This window comes from Mustela nivalis, assembly GCF_964662115.1.
Source record: "Mustela nivalis genome assembly, chromosome: 14".
Lineage (NCBI taxonomy): Eukaryota > Metazoa > Chordata > Mammalia > Carnivora > Mustelidae > Mustela > Mustela nivalis.
The window spans coordinates 46,386,865-46,407,438 of NC_139033.1; the positions used below are offsets into that span (position 1 = coordinate 46,386,865).

The window sequence follows — 20,574 nt, forward strand, 5'->3', positions numbered from 1 at the left end:
CCCACAGAAAATTCCTTCTGTTGTCCCTATTATAGCCTATTTCCTGAAACCCCTCATGAGGAGAGGAAAAATCTATCTTGTTACTGCCAAATGATCCCATACAATCTCTATTGCCATAGTCATTAAAGGGCCTAGGCCCAGTGCCATTATCTATAACATCAAGATAAAGATAAAAATCACACTTGGCCTCAAACCAGATAGTCAGTTTCAAAACAGTTACACCTGAAAGACTCCTTAGAAATTACCTACTCAAGGGGTCTAACAAGGGAAAGTATGTATGTGTGGTGGCCAGGTGAGGGAATGAGGTATGGGGGAATAAGGTGTGGATAAGAGGAATGGAGGGAAAGGGCAAACCTCAAGAAGGAAATTTGCATGTTAGCAAAACCTACTCCAAAAAAAAAAAAAAAAAAGGCTTTTTCTTTACATACCAAAATACTTACCAAAGTGAAAATTTATATTTGCACATAAGAAAAAATACTTGAGAATACTTATGCTATATTTTTATTACTCTCTCTCTCTTTCTCTCTCTCAGACACACACACACACACACACACACAATTTGAAGAAACAGAAAGCAGTCGTTTTCAAAGCAGCTCTTAGAAATTGTCTTAGAAAAGACAATTACCTCTACCAGAAAAAAACAAAAATCTATATAGAAAAGTGCTATCTCTAGAAAAGCACCTTTAAATACAAAAAACTGTGTGTGTATATATTTTCTGCAAAATACTATCAAAAGCTATTTCGGTGAAAAGAAAAATGTCTGAGAGAACAGGGCTAAATGGAAATGAAATGTGCAATATGCACTGAAAATTTATGTTTAAGCAGTAAGTCATTTCTACTTTTTAAATTTTTACTTGTTTTTAAAGTAATCTCTACACCAAAAGTGGGGCTCGAACTTAAACCCCAGGATCAAGAGTCACATGTTCCACCAATGGAGCCACCAGGCACCTGGCATTAAGTCATTTTCAAAATAAAACTGAATCAATGTCTATTTTGTGCTTTTTCCACTATATTCATCCCAATTATTAACATTTTTGAGATTATTAAGTTTGCAAGGTGGGAATCAAGTTTTAAACATGTCTGTCCTTATATCATACTGGTCAATGACAGATCACTTTGTCACCCAGAAAAGTTACCTATGATACTGATTAAGAGTTAATTCTAAAAGGACTAAAGAGATAAAATCAAATACTAAAGATTATCAGAGTTGTTAGAAAGCTGATCGCAAGAAAGAAAATTTAATTTTAACATTTCACCCCTAATTACAAAGCTGGGAAAATTATGGGGTTATTCATGAGATAACTCAGGTAATATGTATCTGGATATTCAAAAAAAGACCCTAAAAATACAGAAAACAGGGCATCTGAAGAGGTCACCATCTTTCAATTTTTCTGCCTATTTCAGAAACAAACAACAACCTACTGCTTTAATATTCAGATCTATAGGGAACAAAACTGAAATAACTGTACTATGTACATGAAGGACATAAAAATTAGGTATGATTTTAGCCACATCTCCATGTCTATACTCCCTGCTAAAGATACCTTCACTCTTTTCTTTTTTTTTTTTTTTAAAGATTTTATTTATTTATTTGACAGAGAGAGATCACAAGCAGGCAGAGAGGCAGGCAGAGAGAGAGGAGGAAGCAGGCTCCCTGCCGAGCAGAGAGCCCGATGCAGGGCTCGATCCCAAGACCCCGGGATCATGACCTGAGCCGAAGGCAGCGGCTTAACCCACTGAGCCACCCAGGCGCCCCACCTTCACTCTTTTCTGATTACTTCTCAAAGTAGTCTACATTCTGCTATTTTCCAAATACTCCTCAATTTTTAGGAGGATAACTTAATAGGACATGCAAAGGAAAAGAATCTCAACTTTTGTATTAACATTGGAATTTGTTAATACCTTTCTCAATACATCAATTACCAAAAAAACCTGAAAATTATCTCAAAAATATTATTCTAACTACAAATTAATACCATCATTACATTATGGAAAAGCAAGTTTCTTGACTTCCAAACACCTAATGTGAATTAACTGGTAGAGAATCACTAATATAACCAATGCTGTCCTCAACATAGCAACAAGAAACATTTCTTTTTTAAAACTTTTATTTATCTAGATTAGTTATTACATTTCAAATGCAGTTAGGTAAAAGATATAAAGAAAATGCAATAAAATAAAAATCAGTTATTTGATAACATTCTCCCCAAATCTTAAAGATTTCATTACCAAAGAATATATTTCCTCATAGATTATTATTCCTTTAATTTTTAGGATGTCTTCTGCTTTATGTTGTGGTAAATTTAACATAAGGTTAAGATCTATTCAATGCTAGAAACTAATTGTTTTCAATTCCACTACTTTCCTAAAATTCAGAGAAATTAAAAACAAAAACCAAGAAAAAAAGAAGTATAGAAACTCAGAAGCTATTCATGTTGTGAAGAATTCATTCTAGACAAATTAAGAAGACAAGTTTCTTATCTGTACAATGATTATGGACACACACCATTTTTAGAAAGGATCTGAGAATTTTCCTTCAAGAACAATTTTTACTGAACAGAAAATGAATTTCAAGCTTAATAAATTTGCTGAAAGAGTTCTGATGCTGTATTTTCTAACATGTGACATTCCAGAAGATCTTTTTCATTGTCTCTATCACTGTATCATTTAAATACAAACAGGAGAGAGGGAAATCAGTATAAACTAAAGAAAGGTAACAGGTACACTTACTTTAAAAGGTCACCATCCTTAAGATGCCTATAATCTGTTATTCTAAACAAAAAACAGCAAGAAATCTGTTCGCCATCTTTCCTATGACTTCCACATAGCTGTAGCATTAGGCAAATTCAGCTAGACATTAAAAATGAAAATTATCAGTAATACCAACTTGGGTGATTTGCTCAAGAAAAAGATTCACTATGGCACTTCTTTTATTAACAAGCAGATTTAATTCATTTTAAATTATTTCATTTCTAATATTCTGATTTGCATACAAATTTTAAGTAATAAACCTTAGGTAAGTTGAGATATACCTAGATCCAGAGACCTGGATCTCTGCTAGTAAATCTGTAACAGTAGAGAATGACAAAAGCAATGAAGCAAAATTATTTTTTTACTCAGTCTGCTAGTGAAATGAGGCCAAAAACCTTGGCAATAAAAAGAATATCCATAAAGTAACACTTTTCTCCAATTTAATCATGCTAACTAAGCTTATATGTGGGCAACTCTTTTTCTTACATACAAGTAAGAAGCAATGAATGGATATTAATGATGTAAATCCAATAAAATCCCTGTAAGACTATTACATAGTTATCTGTCTCCAACAACTTATCAAATAGAACGTTAGTAAAAATACAGAAATTATTTCAGAATTCTGAAGGGCATATGTGTACACACACATGCGCAGACATACACATCCTTAAGATGACTCTCATTCCTCTTATTCAGTAACAGACAGGCTTTTTCTTTTGGAGCCCCAAAATGACAGAATCCTTTATTCTACTTCTTAAAGTTAAAAAAGCACTTCATGCAAAACATTACATCATAAGATTTTAATTTCACTGTGTTGTGTTATAAATTAAAATTTTATTTGGGCTTTGATTACACTCATTTTTAATAATGTGCACAAAATACACATCAATACAATTGAGAGTTATTATTATCTAACAAATGGCTCGAATAACCAGATCGTTCTAATCTGCTGGTTAAATGTTCTTAAAATAATTAAAAATTTAATGTTTTAGAACACTGAATTAGTAAAAAGTAGGCAGGAAGTAGTCTGTAGACAGAGCTTCCGAAAACACATTTACCTTTACTGAGGGGATATGCTCCTTTTTAAAGATCATCACCTAATTCCATATGTACACATTAGAGAAATGACATGCTCAAATATGGGACTTTATTCTTTATTAAAAAGCATTTCAACCATGTCTATGCTTTAGAGGTTGAAAGGTTTCTTCCCAGCATTAGCCCTTTATATACTACAAAAAGGTCAGAACAGGATACATCTCTTACCCTTTGTAAAATTCTAGGAAAATTAAGGGAATTCAAGAGAAGTTAGGGAGGACCACTAGGCACTTCTAAAACAATACCTACATTAAAATGCCACACATGATCCAAAAGTCATTTCCATTTCTTATTTGTAGTCCCTGTAGTACAACAGTCCCCTTTAGCCATGGCTTCACTTCCATGGTCTCAGTTACATTAGTCAACAGTGGTCCAGAAGCAGATGATCCGCCTTCTGACAAATGGTCAGAAGGTCAACAGCAGCCTAACACTACGTCATAGCGCATGTGTCGTTCACCTCACTTCCTCTCATCACCCCATTTTATCACCTCAAATCATCACAAGAAGGGCGAGTACAGGACAATGAGAGATTCTCAGATTATATTTACATACTTTCAATTACAATATGTTTTTATAACTGTTCTATTTCATTACTGTTGTTAATCTCTTACTGTGCCTAGTTAATATAACTTTATCACAGGTATGTCTGTATAGGAAAAAAAAAAAAATGTATGTAGAGTGGTACTACCCGTGGTTTCTTTCAGGCATCCACGTGGGTCTTGGGACATAATCCCCATGGATGAGGGGGTATAATTTTAGGGATAAAGACTTTGACTCGCTAAAGGAGAATTCAATAATCCACAACAGCAATCATATAAAAATATGTATTAAAACTACTTCAATACTTGATACTTCTTTAAATATACAGAATATAAAATCAAACTTTTTTAAAATAGGTATTTTTAAATTGTGCAATCTGGACAAGGTGTGATCATTTTAAAGCACAACTCATATAAAAACTTACTGTTTTTCAAAACAATATTCCCTAAGAGAGCAACACATTTTCAAGGCACTGTGAGAAACTGAAAATCAGGATAAAATTTGCATGTATGTTTCTGCTTCAAAATTATTCTTAAACACTCCAAACCACAAAGTGTCCAATTTTACTTTAGAATAAATTTTAGTATTTTGGAATATATTCTATGAATGAAATCAATGTATCTTGGTGGTCCTTTTCTTTCTACCAAAACCTTTTTTCACCTCTTTACCCAAAATTATGTAGAAAGGCTTCCCAAAATTACTGTTTGACACCTTCCTAAATATCTAAAATCTTGTCCTACCTAGAATGTCAATTAAAACCTATCTTTGATAATTCTATTCCACTGAAATTTTTTCATTTTTCTCTTAAATGCAAAAATATATCTGTAGACTTTTTGCTCAATTATCTAGTAACAAAAACTAGAATATATCCAATCAATACTAGGAATAATTTGTGTTATTCTTAAAAGATGAATTCATATTTTCTATTTTAAAAATAAAAAACAGCAGTACATGCTTAATATATCAAATATTAAATCATGAAATAAAAAAGAAACCTGCTAAGTGCTTCAAGCCGTTTACACATGCATAGAAAAAAAAGTCACATTAACATGTTGAAATTAACTTCATTTTCTTAAGTAGGTTCCATGCCCAATGTGGGGTATGAACTCCTGACTCAGATCAAGAGTTGCATGCTCTACCAGAGCTAGCTAAGCGCCCCCCTAAATTAACATTTTTTATGCCTAAAAGTCCATATCTAGTAAAATCTGTGATCCCAGTAAGAAACTGAAGACAGAACAAACTTCCCTGAAAATATCTCAAATTCAAGTAAAGATTACACATTACTTATAATCTAGTCAGTCATCCCAAACTAGTATGTTCTTCTGTTGATATAAAACTTAAACTAAAAAAAGAAAAACACTAGCTGAAGTCATTTACAAATGTTGCATGATCATTTCAAAGAAATCTGTTATAATAAACTCTTATACAGTTTATGGTAAAAATTCATACTAACATTATGTAAGAGCTTAGCTGATGTTAAGAAATTTATTGCAAGTTGCACTGGTGTTCAAACCTTACCCCTATTTGTCAAATACCAAGTTCAGGAAATCTGACAGTCATTACACAATAAAGAAGAGACTTCTAGTCTTTTTCATCAATTCCTACCACACATTCTCCAAAAAGAATGGAGCACATTAACAAGCCTCCCCCAAAGTTAACTCCCAACTCCTTATCCATCAGTTTCTAAAAAGAAAAAAGAAAAAAAAAAAAGAGAAAAAAAAAAAAAAAACACCCAGTTTATTTTTCGAATAACAAAAACTAGAGAAGAAAAAAAGTGACTTGTTCTATTACAGTTAATTTAGAAGTAACAAATATTTGGATAAAGAACTAAACAGAAAATGTACTGACAATTTTCTGAGTAAAGTTACTGATAAATTATTAAAATAAAGGTCTTCATTGTTATGTAAACCACCCATCCTTCTCTTACAAAACAGAGAATTACAGTTCTCCCAAAGTTGCAATTTCATTAAATATTAAAATATTACCCTTTTTCATATTGAGAAGTTATAAATTTGAAGGAAAAGACTAATAAATTTTTATTTTAAGTAAATCAAATATAAAGCAAAATGTTTAAAAAAAAGTGTTATCAAGGTTACATATTCCTATTTAAAAATTTCATCCTAATTTAGCAGTTTCTCACAATAGTCTTACCAACCCTGAAAAGATAAAATATCAATATTTCCCAATCCCAGGCTACACATAAAAACAGCTATCATGTTGTAAGACTTTCAATCCTGTGATGTTTTCTCCCCTTTGACATACTTATGGGCCTTTAACATGCCAAAGGGCCATTTATTTTCTGTCTAGGGATTAAAAACAAAATTAAATCGGTAGTACATTAGCTAATATACTTAGTGACTAGTAAATGAAAAAACCCATTCAATATACACCCTTAATTAACAGTGTGAACATTTCATCTGTTTCCTCTAGAAGTACCCTTTACATCAGGGAACCAGACAATTTCACCAAATGTTGTCTGCCAAGTTACTCAGGCGCTGAGCTTTAAGTTAATGCTGAAGATACAAATTCATCTATGTAGCAATGAAAAATTCTCATGCATATAATCAAATTCCATTCTATTCTGCTTTCTCTACAATATCTTGCATAGTAGGTAGTATACATTTCCTCAAAAGCTAATTCATTCTTCCTACATACATATGTTACTGAAAGTTATAATTCATTAAAGACAAGCAACAAATGCATTCATTAAATGACATATGGAAGAATGATATAAAAATGTTCATGCAGTACATTCATCATTTATGATCTTCAGAGTGGGATTAATTACATGATTTCTTCTGCTGAAAATAGAAGGGAGTCAACAGTGTTTTTAGAGAATAAATGCTAAGAGATTCTCAAGGAATTAATCACTTAACTATCTGGATTCACTAACATTCCCTATCTTATATCTTATTTATATTTTTGGCACAAAAAAGCATAAAGATGAAGATCGCTCCTATTATCATCTAAATATGGTTCTATGTTCCAACCAAATGTAATGAAACACAAGCTAAAATTTATCCAATTCTGCTGTTTTGAATATCTAATTTTTAAAAAAGAAACTGTTTACTATCATAATTTTTAAAACACCATCAAAAGAAACTTAAAATAGGCAAAACTATATTCCTTCTTATACAATCCAAAAACCAGATAGTAAACACAACTGAATTTGTGACAGATTCAAAGGCTGTTCTGTAATATTGCCATTTTTGGCAAAGTTAGCTGGAAAACTGTTAAAAGTCTTCGGGAATTCTGTACTGTCAACATTTCGACAAGTCACACAAGAACCAAAGGGCTGCTGTGGTAGTTCTTGGAAATCAGGCATCTGCATATAAGCACCTGACTGGGTGAGAGGGGAAATTCTTTGGCCAACTAGTTGCATTTTAAGTTCCCTGGGTTCCACAGCTGCTTGTTCTCTTCGCCACTGTCAAGGTGAGTTAGCTTTTCCATCCACACGTGAAACTTCTCCTCTGTCTGCCTCTGCATCTTGGAAAAACAGCTCATGGCCTCTTCCAGGACACTGCCTATGCAGTGCCTATCACACACAGCACCCCTGTCAAGTAATCCTGGAATTTCCCTGGGCGCTCCTTCAGATCCCCCAGCACGACTGAAGTCAGCTTTAAAGACATTGAGGCCATCTGATAAAACATCATTAATTCAGAAAATTGTATTTTTTATTAAGACATGCCTATTTAGGAAAATGGCTTAAGCATTACTAAAAAGAGCCATGTAAAGCACTGATACGCAAGCACTTAAATTAACAAAAGTAAAGTAACTCCAAGAAAAATTAAGTAACATAACACTACCATTTTTCACAGCTTCAATATTATTCGCCCAGCAACCTGTATTGTGTTACTATACAACTAATTATTAATCTGTAAGTGATTTTCAACCTCTGCTGAACATAAAAACCTGGAGTGGTTTAACAAATATCAAAACCTAGGGCTCCTAGGCACTGAAGGTCACTTTGTTTTAAGCTCCCCAGGTGATATTTTCACTGCTTTAACTTTAAAATTCTAAAAGCTGTTTTCACAGCTGATCCATAATAAATCAGTATACAATTAATTCTCAACTGACTGATTCATATCAAAAGCTCTTGTATTAAGTTAAAAAATATTCTTTATGGGAAACTATGTAAAGGATATATACAATCCATGTATATGCCTCTGGGTCAGCTTTTTACAAACCCAGGTCTACGCAAGTGCTAAAAGGTATGCCTTTATTTAAAACAAACAAGCAAAAAAAAAGGTTTTGTGGTTAAGTTTAGAATATGCTACGAATTATATCCTCTTCCTCTGCGGAGCACATTAACGGCTCTGAGTTGTCCTGCAGTAAAGAAACCTATTTCAACATGGTCCAGCACTTTCCAAATGTGTGAACAGTGTACAGCTATTAATACACAGTAGGAAGTCATCTCATGGGATTCCAGTTCAGGATCTGTTCCTCTAAACATTGTTTTATCCTTGAACTAGGTGATTATCTTTGATTTGGATTGGACTGGGTCTCCAATAAAACTAATAATGCCAACCTCTTTTCTTTAGAAAACTATTTTAAAAATGTTACCTCATCAGACCACTCCTGACTACAGTACTATCTAAACTAGCTTTTCTACCCCATTCCTAGTCAATCTTTATCTCTTATATCCTGCTTCATTATTATCCATGATGTATATTCCTGATAGCATCCATCTCCTCAAAAAAAAAGTAAGTTCCATGACAGCAGAGACTTTTCATTCACTGCTGCACTCACGTGCTACATAGTAGGTGCTCAAATATCTGCTGAATAAATGAGTGATGGAAATCAATCAATCCTGGCCTTAGCCCTTCTACCTATACAAAGAAGTCTTACAAAGAACAGCCATACGAAATGCTCTATTGTATTTATTCCACGGTACTTCTGAAAATATGGTTTACTTTATCTCATAGTGGCTTTTTATGAAGACGCAAAAGAAAAATCACCCAGGTCTCAGTTTTAAGAATAGTAGTATTGGGGTGCCTGGGTGGCTCAGTCGGTTAAGCGTCTGCCTTCGGCTTGGGTTATGATCCTGGAGTCCTGGGATTAATCCCCACATCAGGCTCCCTACCTCGACAAGGAACCTGCTTCTCCCTCTCCCTCTTCTTCTGCCTGCCACTCCCCCTGCTTGTACTCTCTCTGTGTCAAATAAATAAATAAAATCTTAAAAAAAAAAAATACTAGCAGTGTTTCTCCTAGATAATGAGAATTGTTTAATCAGTCATACCACCTCTTTTCAATGCCTAAACGGCTATGAAACAAATTTTTGGCCCAATTCTACTTAGCAAATAGAGTAAGTTTATTATTCTTTGATATTATTACTTTTCCCCTGACCACTCCATCCCTTGTCCTCATGTTTAAAAAAATATATATCTTGTTCATACAAAAACTTTCTCAAGAACGTACCTTTCCCAAAATTTTGTGTTTGGCTTATGGAAACACTAAGTGAAATTTAAAGAATGTTAAACTTTCTTTAAGCAGTTTATCCCCATTACAAGTGCTGGATAGATAAACTTAAGTGTATAGGATAGGTAATTAAGAGGACTACTTTGATCTGTTTCAGATTCCGGTGCTACTCTTTTTCAGCAAACACTGAAAAATGGCTGAATTCAGAAAATGGTGTAAGAATACTTATGCTAAGGATACTGAGATAAGTTGCAGCCTCACAGAGATGACTACATCTCTATGTAGTAATATGTAGTATATTATGTAGTAATATGTATTATGTAGTATATTTAGTATACTATGTAGTAATATGTAGTAATAAACACTGATTAATAAGACATTTTAAAGTATTAAAATCAAGGACCAATTAACTATGCATTTGTCAAGACCCACAGAAGAGTGAACCCTAATATTAACTACGGACTCTGAGTGATAGCATAGTCAATGCAGGTTCATCACTGCCTTTGGTGGGGGTGCTGATAGTGGGGAAGTCTGTCCATATGTCGGGGCAGAAAATACTTGGGAAGTCTCTGTACCTTCAGCTCAATTTTGCTTCAACCCTAAAGCTGCTCTAAAAAACAGTCTATTAAAAAAAAAAAAAAAAAAAAAACCCAGGGTGGGGTCCTGGGTAGCTCAGTGGGTTAAGCCTCTGCCTTTGGCTCAGGCCATGGTCTCACAGTCCCTGAGATCAAGCTCCGCATGGGGCTCTCTGCTGGGCGGAGAGCCTACTTCCCCCTCTCTCTCTGTCAAATGAATAAATAAAACCTTCAAACAAAACAAAACAACAAAACCAGGGACCATATTCTCACCTTAAACACATGCATGTCCTTTTATTAATACTACTAAGATAATCCTACTTTGCAAAAAAGACTTATTGAAAGCAAAGCTTACACTTTTGCATGTACACAAAGTTAATACAGGCACTCAACTTTGGGAAGTCAGGAAAAGCAGGCCGAAAATAATACCTTAGTGCTTTAACGTAAGAGACTGACCAAAAAATACCCACCAGTAAGACTGTGAAGCTTCCAAATTTGAAGTAACATTATCCAGACATTGTACCACAGAGAAAACCACATTTAAACAATGCATGCTTTGAAAATAATCCCTTAACTGAAGTAAAAGAAAAGAATGCTTATGCTTGTTAATTAATACAGAACTGTGTTGTGGTTTTTATAACTAATACGATTTTTAAAAACTGGACTCCATTGTTCATAACTTGATGCCCATTAGCAGTAACAGAACTGAATCAGACTACTAGTTTCACAATGACTTTTAGCTATGGGAGCCTTAAAACATCACCACTTAACTGACTAGTAGCTCTCAGCCCTGGCAGCTCATGGTAATCACCTGGGGAGCTTTAAAAACGCATGATCTCACATGTAGGTAAAATGTAAAATAAGGGAACTCATACAGTATATACTGTGGATGAATACGGAGATGGGTAAAAGTGATCAAAGGGTACAAACTTCCAATTATAGGATGAATAAGTTCTTGGGATGTAATGTACAGCATGGTGACTGCAATTAATAATGTACTGTATATCTGAAAGCTGCTGAGAGCAGATCTTAAATGTTCTCAACACACCTATGTGAAGTGACAGATATCTGCACTAAGCCTACTGCAGTAATCATTCTGCAATATATGCATAATACCAAATTGCCACATTGTACACCTCCAACTTACATAATGTTGTGTTTCAACTGTATCTCAAAAAAGCTGGGAAAAAATGCTGATGCCTTGGGTGAGACCCAGAGATCCTGATTGAATTGGTCTGGAGTGGGGCCTGGGCATCATTAGTTTTAAATGCTCCCAAGTGATTCTAACCTATAGTCAGATTGAAAACTGCAGATTTTACCTGCCTTGTTTGCATTTACTAAGCTGAAAATAGGCAGTTTCCACCTGATTACTATGTCTCAGTGCTTTGTTATCAGTGAGTCTCCTAAAATACAGTAAGAATACAAGAGGCTTAAAATGGGAAGGTGGCGCTTTTAGCCACTTCATATTCAATCCAGGAAAAAATCTGTTAAGGACTGCTGATGTGGGCTTGGGGTCTTCGCCCTTGAGTTCCCACTGCTTAATATAAAAAATTTTCAAGTAATTCAATCCCCAACAGGCTAAGAACACTCACCAATCAGTAAGAAAAACAAATGTGGCAGGAGGAAAATGTGCGAAGAGTGTGAATAGAATGTTTACCAAAATAACAAATGGCCAAACATGATTTTTCAGCTTCACTAGTAATCAAAGAAATGCAAATTAACACTAAGATACAATTCTTCCATCAAATCTGCAAGACTTTTTAAAAATATAAATGTTCAACAGTAAGAATATAATGCGACGAACATAAACTCCTGGATGCAATAAACTTAATATATTCTAAAAAGCAGTCTGTGTCAAGAGCCTTAAAGTATTCATAGCCTTTTCTCATAATAGCAAAAACTAAAAACAGCTCAAAGGCCCAACACTGGGGAATTTATCTTACAGTCAGCTAAATAATTCAAAATCCACACATTTTAGGGAGAATATTGTGTTTTGTTAAAATGTTCAAAACGCAATGTTAAGAGGAAAGGAAGATGGAAGTATATATAGGGTAGTGAATTTTGTTACATATTATAAAAGGCAACATACTCAAATGTTAACAAAAGCAGGATTGTGGGTGATTTTAATCTTCTACTTCATATTTTTCTGTTTTCAAAATTTTCTACAAAGCATTTACTACTTAAAAAAATTCTTTTTCATTTTCAAACAAGAATTAGTTGATGAAGCATAGTAAGTCTCTGCCTCAGAAACACTATGAGCTAAGATAATAGCTTATCAGGATGCATTTCAGGGAATAAATGTGTATGGTGAATAAGGGATACCAAGATCCTGGCTTCAGCGGGGCTGACCTGGCCACATGGACTGCAAATTACATGATCTTGAACAGCTGTCCTCAACAGCCTCCCTGACATTCTCCGAAATAGAGATTTTCTAAATGCAAAATTAGATAATTGACCCTTACCTAACAAAGGTGGGTACTATTTTTGGAACCTCAGTCTGAAGAGGCATTTATATGATGGACTTTTAAAGCACACAAAAGCAGGTCATTACAGCCAAGACAAGATGAAGCTACCCTCAGGTTTACTCTATACTAAATATTTATCAAAAACAACAGTTATGGGAGCCTGGGTGCCTCATTCAGTGAAGCGTCTGCCTTCAGCTCAGGTCATGATCCTTGGGGTCCCGGGATCAAGCCGTGTCAAGCTCCCTGCTCAGTGGGGAGTATGCATCTCCCTTTGCTCCCCCTCACTCCTGCTCTCTCGCTCGCTGTCTCAAATAAGTAAAATCTTAAAAAAAGAAAAAAGTTATTGGAAAAAACTTTTCCTTGCTCCCCATGTACACTGATGGACCTAAGTAAGTCTCTTTAGAGAACTAATTTCTTTACCTGAATGAAGTCCGATGTCCATCATTCATATTCACTAAAATCAAAATTCCCTGCAAGAGCAGACTTTACAGAACTAGCTTCAACTCAAAGTGATTTTACAGAGAAATGATGTCCAACTATCCAACTATAAAACTGCAAAGAGTGATTAAAAGTACAAAAAGAGGGGCACCTGGGTGGCTCAGTGGGTTAAGCCTCTGCCTTCGGCTAAGGTCATGATCTCAAGGTCCTGGGATTGAGCCCCACATAGGGCTCTCTGCTCAGCAGGGAGCCTGCTTCCCCCGCTCTGCCTGCCTCTCTGCCTACTTGTGATCTCTCTCTCTGTATCAAATAAATAAATAAAATCTTAAAAAAAAAAGTACAAAAAGATCATCTATAAAGATAAATGAGATATTTGATTAAAAACCTTGAATACTCAAGACCACTACAAAGTATTTTCACATTAATATTCACTATAAAATACTCTATTTTGCTCACCTCTAAGTCCCCCAAGTGCAAGAACTGTCAGAATTATCTTGACATGATCTCTCCAAACACTTTCGTAAAACAGCAATACAGCCTCAAAAACTTCATGGAGAAAATGATTTAGCATGGATAATAAGCTGCCTGTCAGTTAACTGTTAACTAAAAAATAATCTTCATAAACATTTGTTTCCAAATATCAAACTCAATTAAACATGATCGTGCACTATAAAATACAGAAGTCTCCACCATTTTCACTCTTTAAAAGAAAATGCATTAAAAAAATAAAAATGAAAAAAGAAAATGCATTAATTGTAAAATTGGTGTAAAAGAACTTTTAAGTCTAATTCCTTCAACATTTATGCTGCTGATAAAGTTTATAAATGAAGCATTTTCTGAATTACTAAATCAGTGGTACCTTAATGAAAAAGGATAGCAAGAATCTGTTTTTACTTTTCCCCTTGATATCCATTCTGTGTAAACAGCTTGATTCAAACGTCAACATCCAAGAGATTCTGTCAGGCACATTGAGTTTAAGTTCACCTGAATGTCTACGTTCAAGTCAGTCATAATTTATCCAAGTCAGTTCATAATTTATTCAATCTTTACAATTTATACAACTTTTCAACAATTGCCCTTGCTATTAGGTTGAATGCATCCCCTTCCCTGAACTCATAATGTGACTCAGGAAAACTTACATATACATAATTATTACATTAGAGACGCACAATGTCATAATTTTTTAGGAGTAGCAATATGGACATTTGAAAGGAACCTCCTAATACTTAAACTTCAGCTGCTCCATCTTTGCTGCTTTATATACCCGCTCATATGAACAGCACCTCCCGAACCTGTGCAGTGCACACAATCTAGGTGGTCAGATAAAGTGGCCCAGCACCTTACCTACCATTTGATTCTCCGGGATTACCTTAGAAAACCCTACAAACTTTCAAAAGCCACAACCTTACTAAATGCTGTGAGCAAGAGAAATTAAATCACAGACTCAGATAACTTACTTTGGTCTTTTGGTTTGTATATAATTCAGAATAGACAAGAAACAGACCACCAGGGTTTTGGAAGTTTTAAACACTGGTGAAAGTAGTCAAATAGCAAGGAAATCTGGATAATATAAACAAAGCACACCTAACCTATGTGACCCAAACAGGACAGTGCCCATGAACACATTTCTCATGCCACCTCTATAACTGGGTCTATTCTGTTCACCCACCTTCTTTTCCCTTTCCATAAGGAGGCAAAATATTGGGGTGGTTACCTAAAACTCTGTTTAGTGAGTAAAATTAAGCACTGTATCATCATGATCTTGATTAACAGATCAGAACACAGGACATAAGAATGCATGAACAATTTTACAGGTGCTAATCAAGCTTTCTAAAAAATATTAAATGAAAAACTGAAACATACTTAGAATGTGTCTGAGAACAACCCCGAAGTTGCTTCTCTCATGCACTCAACTGATGAAATTCAAATAAACCCCCTCCCCAGCAATTTTAACACAAGGAACTACCAAAGGAGTTCAAGAGATACTAAAACAGTAAGCATTTCTAATTGTTAAAAACGCCTATTTAATGTAATATATGGATGAGACTTTTATTATTTTAAGATGAACACCTATAGGATCATTCTTGTTACTGAGTTTATGTAAGTTTGGTTGGCTATAGTCTCAATTAACCAATATGATTTTTCTTGAAATATTCTTTGTATATCAGCAATATGCTGTCTTCATGTATAGAAACAAACTTTTCAGAAAAATAAGAGGAAAGAACAGTCACCCATAAAATTTTAAAAACCAAAACCTCCCCTTCTTTAATGTAGCAATAAACAATGCTGTCATTATCTATTAAATGCCATGTACTTTATAAAATGTTCTAATCATAAGAGCCTCTTCAATAATGAGAATTCACCAATTAAGAACCATTCAGACCTCATCATTCTTGTACCTTGAAATCTCAAGAATGCCTTTGTAGTACACAGTACTAGTCATGATAATATGGAAAAGGCAGATATGTCAAACATGTAATAAATTACATACCCTTACACCAATGAGAGCTAGAATAAGGAGATTTCTATCAAACTTCTTAAAGTAAAGAGAAAATACTGCAAAAAAGCATTCTTTCCAATGCAAGTGACAACTCAGAATAGAAAAATGTGCAACAAGGATAAATATCTCATCATGCACTGACCTGGGAAAAAGCTCATAAAACTACTGTTTTAGGAGGAACAGCTACTAGAAAACTTTAACAGAAGATGGAACATGTCATTTCAGACACCATAAGCTCAAGTACAGTGGCTATATAATAAAGCAAAATGCCTATTCCTGAGGAGAATTTACTTAGTAATAATGTTGAACAGTATTAAATCTAAGCAGTGCTAAAAAGGCAATGATGGGAGTTCAGGTCATGTGTTACAGAGAAAGAGACTTGTGAGAAATTCCATTACTTAAAAATAATCTTGTCCCTATCATTAACCATTTAAGTATTTTTTGCTGATGTGCTAAAGTGCACTGGAAACCTCAGAACAGGTTTTTAAAATTGGCCATGTCTTGTTAATACACTGCAGTCTTCAAATTTACACAGAGCTGCAGGTCCTGGATTTTTTCAAGTGTCACTCATCTAACTGAGCCTGACAGCTTAGAAATGCCATCGGTTGCTCTACAGTCAGTTTAAAAAACATCCTCTACCTGGTATCTCTGCAGTGATTGTCTTGCTGCTCCCTGAAACCTCTTCATCATCATCTGATGAGCTCGTGCTTGAGTCACAAGTCAGGTCACTATCACTGGTACTACTGTCCTGCAACAGGTTGTACTTCTTTCGTGCAGCAGCCTCCCTTTTCTGCCTCAGTAGCCTGATTCTCTCCTTGTGCTTTTGGCTCCGATGACCTTTAACCTTGGCGACTCGGCCATTCTGTTTATCACTGGATTGCCGGTTTTTCTTGGCAGCCATGGTAGATGTTTCGCTTTCAGATCGAGAACGCCGAGACTTGCGCCCAACTGTGGCACCAGACACTCCAGAAGGGTCTCCTTCTACCGCTGTCTCTGCCTGAGAGGGTTCATTCTCTTCTGCAGAAGACAAAGTGTCTGAATCAGCCAGGTGACCACTAGAGGAAGGAGAAAGCATGCAGTGATTAGAGGAGTCACTCTCATAAACTCGGCCAGTGGTCGGCTTGTCACTTTCTGTGGATGCTAACTGAGACTCAGAAGAGTCCCTTCTCAGTTCCATCAATAAGCAGGGCATTGAAGACAGAACGGTAGAATCCACTACCCCATCTTTCTGTACTTGAGATTCCAGTTCTACAGATCCATCTTCTTCCTTCGTTGTCTCTTGCTCAGATGTTTTTGGAGGGACTTCAGACTCAATGAGTTCTTCAACTTTTCCCACTGCCTCCTCCATCTTCATTTCAGACTTTCAAGTTAAATCATGGAGCAGAGTCTAGGAAACTAGGTCAAAGATGCAACAGGAAAGCAACCTGTACAAAAACACACAAAATCAATAAACAGAAATGGTAGATTATTTATCTATACAACATGCCTACCTTTCTGAGTAGCAAAAGTTACCCTTAGCCAGGCCTTTAAAATCTGTCATCTGCTTAACAGTCAAATCCAAAGGACTTAGTACTATCAAAATACTAGCATACACAACTACTAAAAATGGTGTAATATTGATCCTCAATTACTGAACTTGCAAGCCCAGCAAGGAACCAAACAAGGATTTTCAATTTTAAAACTTTACTTAAAATATTCAAGAAAGGATCCTCAAAACTCTGATACAGTTAAAATGTATATATTCTGACTTTAACATCAATGAAAAAGAATGCTTCAAAAAAACTAGTCTCAGGGGTGCCTGGGTGGCTCAGTGGGTTAAGCCTCTGCCTTCGGCTCAGGTCATGGTCTCAGGGTCCTAGGATTGAGCACTGCATCGGGCTCTTTGCTCAGCAGGGAGCCTGCTTCCCCTTCTCTTTCTGCTGACCTCTCTACCTACTTGTGATCTCTCTCTGTGTGAAATAAATAAATAAAATCTTAAAAAAAAAAAAAAAGGCAAACTAGTCTCAGAAAAAGTTAGCTAGAATGATTACTTTTATATTCAAATCCTCAAAGAGAGGAAGTTATAGTGGAGTAACATCAAATATACACACTTACATTTAAAAAAAAAAAAAAAAAAAAAAACCCTTTCAATTACATGCATTTGGCAAATGAGCACCCAAAGTAACTGTATGCATCAAAACCTCTGTGCTATTCCTCTCAGAAGAAGCTGCTCTACACGCGTATGAAGAGGCCAGGCCTCACTACGCTGTTTCCTCACACTCCTTTCCTAGTTCCCACATACCTCTCATCAGGCTGAATGTGAGCCTAGTGTTTCAACATGTTTTGTTTCATAAACAGCAGCCATTAAATACAGACCAACTACTTTGTGAACCCAGGAAACCTAGTATACTATAGTCTATGAATGACTTAAGGAGCTTAAAACACCCTACATACATTCTCCGCCTTATAAGCTAACTTCTTTTTTATAATATTTTATTTATTTGAGAAAGCATGAGTGGGAAGAGGGGCAGAGGAGAGAGAGGGAAAAGGAGAGAATCTCAAGCAGACTCCTCCCTGACCTCAGGGCTAGATCCCAAGACCCTGAGATCATGACCTGAGTGGAAACCAAGAGTTGGATTTCAACTGACTGGGCCACCTAGATGCCCCATATGCTAACATGAGAACCTAACATCCTTCCCGTACTGAGTGTGCTACAACTCTACTTAATCATGGAGAAACAGGACAGACACAATCTTTATTTTTTTTTTTTAAAGATTTTATTCATTTATTTGACAGAGAGAAATCACAAGTAGATGGAGAGGCAGGCAGAGAGAGAGAGAGGGAAGCAGGCTCCCTGCTGAGCAGAGAGCCCGATGCGGGACTCGATCCCAGGACCCTGAGATCATGACCTGAGCCGAAGGCAGCAGCCTAAACCACTGAGCCACCCAGGCGCCCCAGACACAATCTTTAAACACAAGAGTTGTAACCTATACAGAGCAAACTTCATTACCTCGTGGTCTGGGTTTAAAAGGATGGTGCTAAGAATGTGCAAAACAAGTAAATATCTCTCTGTACATGTGATGTTACGGAAGGCAATTATGATGTCCCAATGGTGACAGATACAAACACTGAGCTAGATGGTGTGCTAATTAGGTGCCAGAAGACATCTTCATTCCGCTCTATCAACTCTACTAACAGTTTAATATATGGTAGACAGCAACCAGAAGATACTCAGAATATCCTTTCCTTGATCTAACATACCAAGCCTACTTTTTGCTTACTATAAACATGAATATTCTATGTTCCTATTTTTTGTTTTTCATGGCCTTGTTCTCAGCTGCTGATGAAACAGACATTCTGATGAAGGTTCCTCAACACATTCATGAAAACCAGAACATCTGCGGCCACTGAAACATTCATTAATGTAAAACAATCCCATATGTAGCCTATTTCATATGCATATTTGCATCAATACTAATTTTTGAATTAGATGAAAATAAGCATAAATGTTATTCCTAACACAATTCCAAAAGGAATGTAACACCTCTGAAAGCCAACAGAGGGAGTGAAAGTTAAACCAGGAAACTGCCAGTGTCATAACTAAAGCATGTTGGCAATACAAACAGGAAATAAAATATTCAGATATGAATTACTCCAAATATGAGGAATAGATCAAGATTTTCTAACTAAATAAAAATGAGAGTTGACTCGTCTGTAGAGAATGATGTTATATATTCCAGAATAAAACAATTTTTTACAGCTGAAATATTTTAGAAATATACTCAAATGAAATTGATGTCAGAAATAAATAAAGCATAAGAATCAAAAGTCTCGGGGCGCCTGGGTGGCTCAGTGGGTTAAAGCCTCTGCCTTCGGCTCGGGTCATGATCCCAGGGTCCTGGGATCAAGCCCCACGTCGGGCTCTCTGCTCAGCGGGGAGCCTGCTTCCCCCTTTCTCTCTGCCTGCCTCTCTGCCTGCTTGTGATCTCTGTCTGTCAAATAAATAAATAAAATCTTTAAAAAAAAAAAAAAAAAAGAATCAAAAGTCTCTAATTTTTGAAAGCAGGAAGCCCTGGAACTTTTTAAGTACATAATATAACATCAGGTGGAAAAGTGAATATGTTAATATGACCATAAAACTCCTATGTGTTGCTTGGGTGGCTCAGTTGTTAAGTGTCTGCCTTTGGCTCAAATCATGATCTCGGGGTCCTAGGATCAAGCCCCACATCAGGCTCCCTGCTCATCAGAAAGCTGGCTTCTCCCTCTCCCACTCCTCCTGCTTATGTTCCCTCTCTTGCCATCTCTGTCAAATACATAAATAAAATTTAAAAAAAAAACTCCTGTTTGTTCAGTAAATAAATTGTGTGGGTAGGACAAATAAATCCAGACTGTTTTTCTTTGTAAGAAAACATCACATTATCATTGTCTTTCAATATGACAACTCAATTATCTTTCATTTCAAGATTCATATATTTAAGAGTTTATTGACAAGTTTACAACTTCTGCTGCCTAAAAAAAGCAATTTTAATCACAAACACTAGCATCAACCATGAGTAGGACACCTGTTAGCTAACAGTGACATGTCCATACAATGTGGCCATAAAGGATGAAAAGGTTCTTTAATACACTAATATGGAGCAATTTTCAATACATAATGTTAAATGAATTTAAAAAAGTACATTATACCATTTGTGTAAATAAAGAACAAAATTATACTTGTGAGTTCGTCAGCGTATGTACAGAATCTCTAGAAAGATACTCAAGAAAACAGGTAACAGCAGCTAATTTGGCAAGGAAAGAAAGCAAATGAGAG

General features: G+C 35.6%; 1 protein-coding gene across 5 annotated transcripts in view; it reads right to left on the reverse strand.

Moving 5' to 3' along the window:
• ARK2N (arkadia (RNF111) N-terminal like PKA signaling regulator 2N) overlaps positions 1 to 20,574 on the reverse strand; it is a 91,023-nt gene that overhangs the window by 30,510 nt on the left and 39,939 nt on the right. For 4 of the 5 annotated variants that reach the window (XM_082699302.1, XM_082699300.1, XM_082699301.1 and 1 more), the window contains exon 2: positions 16,422 to 17,206. In XM_082699302.1, coding sequence (XP_082555428.1) covers positions 16,422 to 17,136 — 715 coding nt within the window. In that variant the 5' untranslated portion in view covers positions 17,137 to 17,206. Of the gene's footprint in view, positions 1 to 2,090; positions 8,025 to 16,421; positions 17,207 to 20,574 lie in introns of those variants that run through there. The other variant, XM_082699303.1, reaches the window with a different exon arrangement.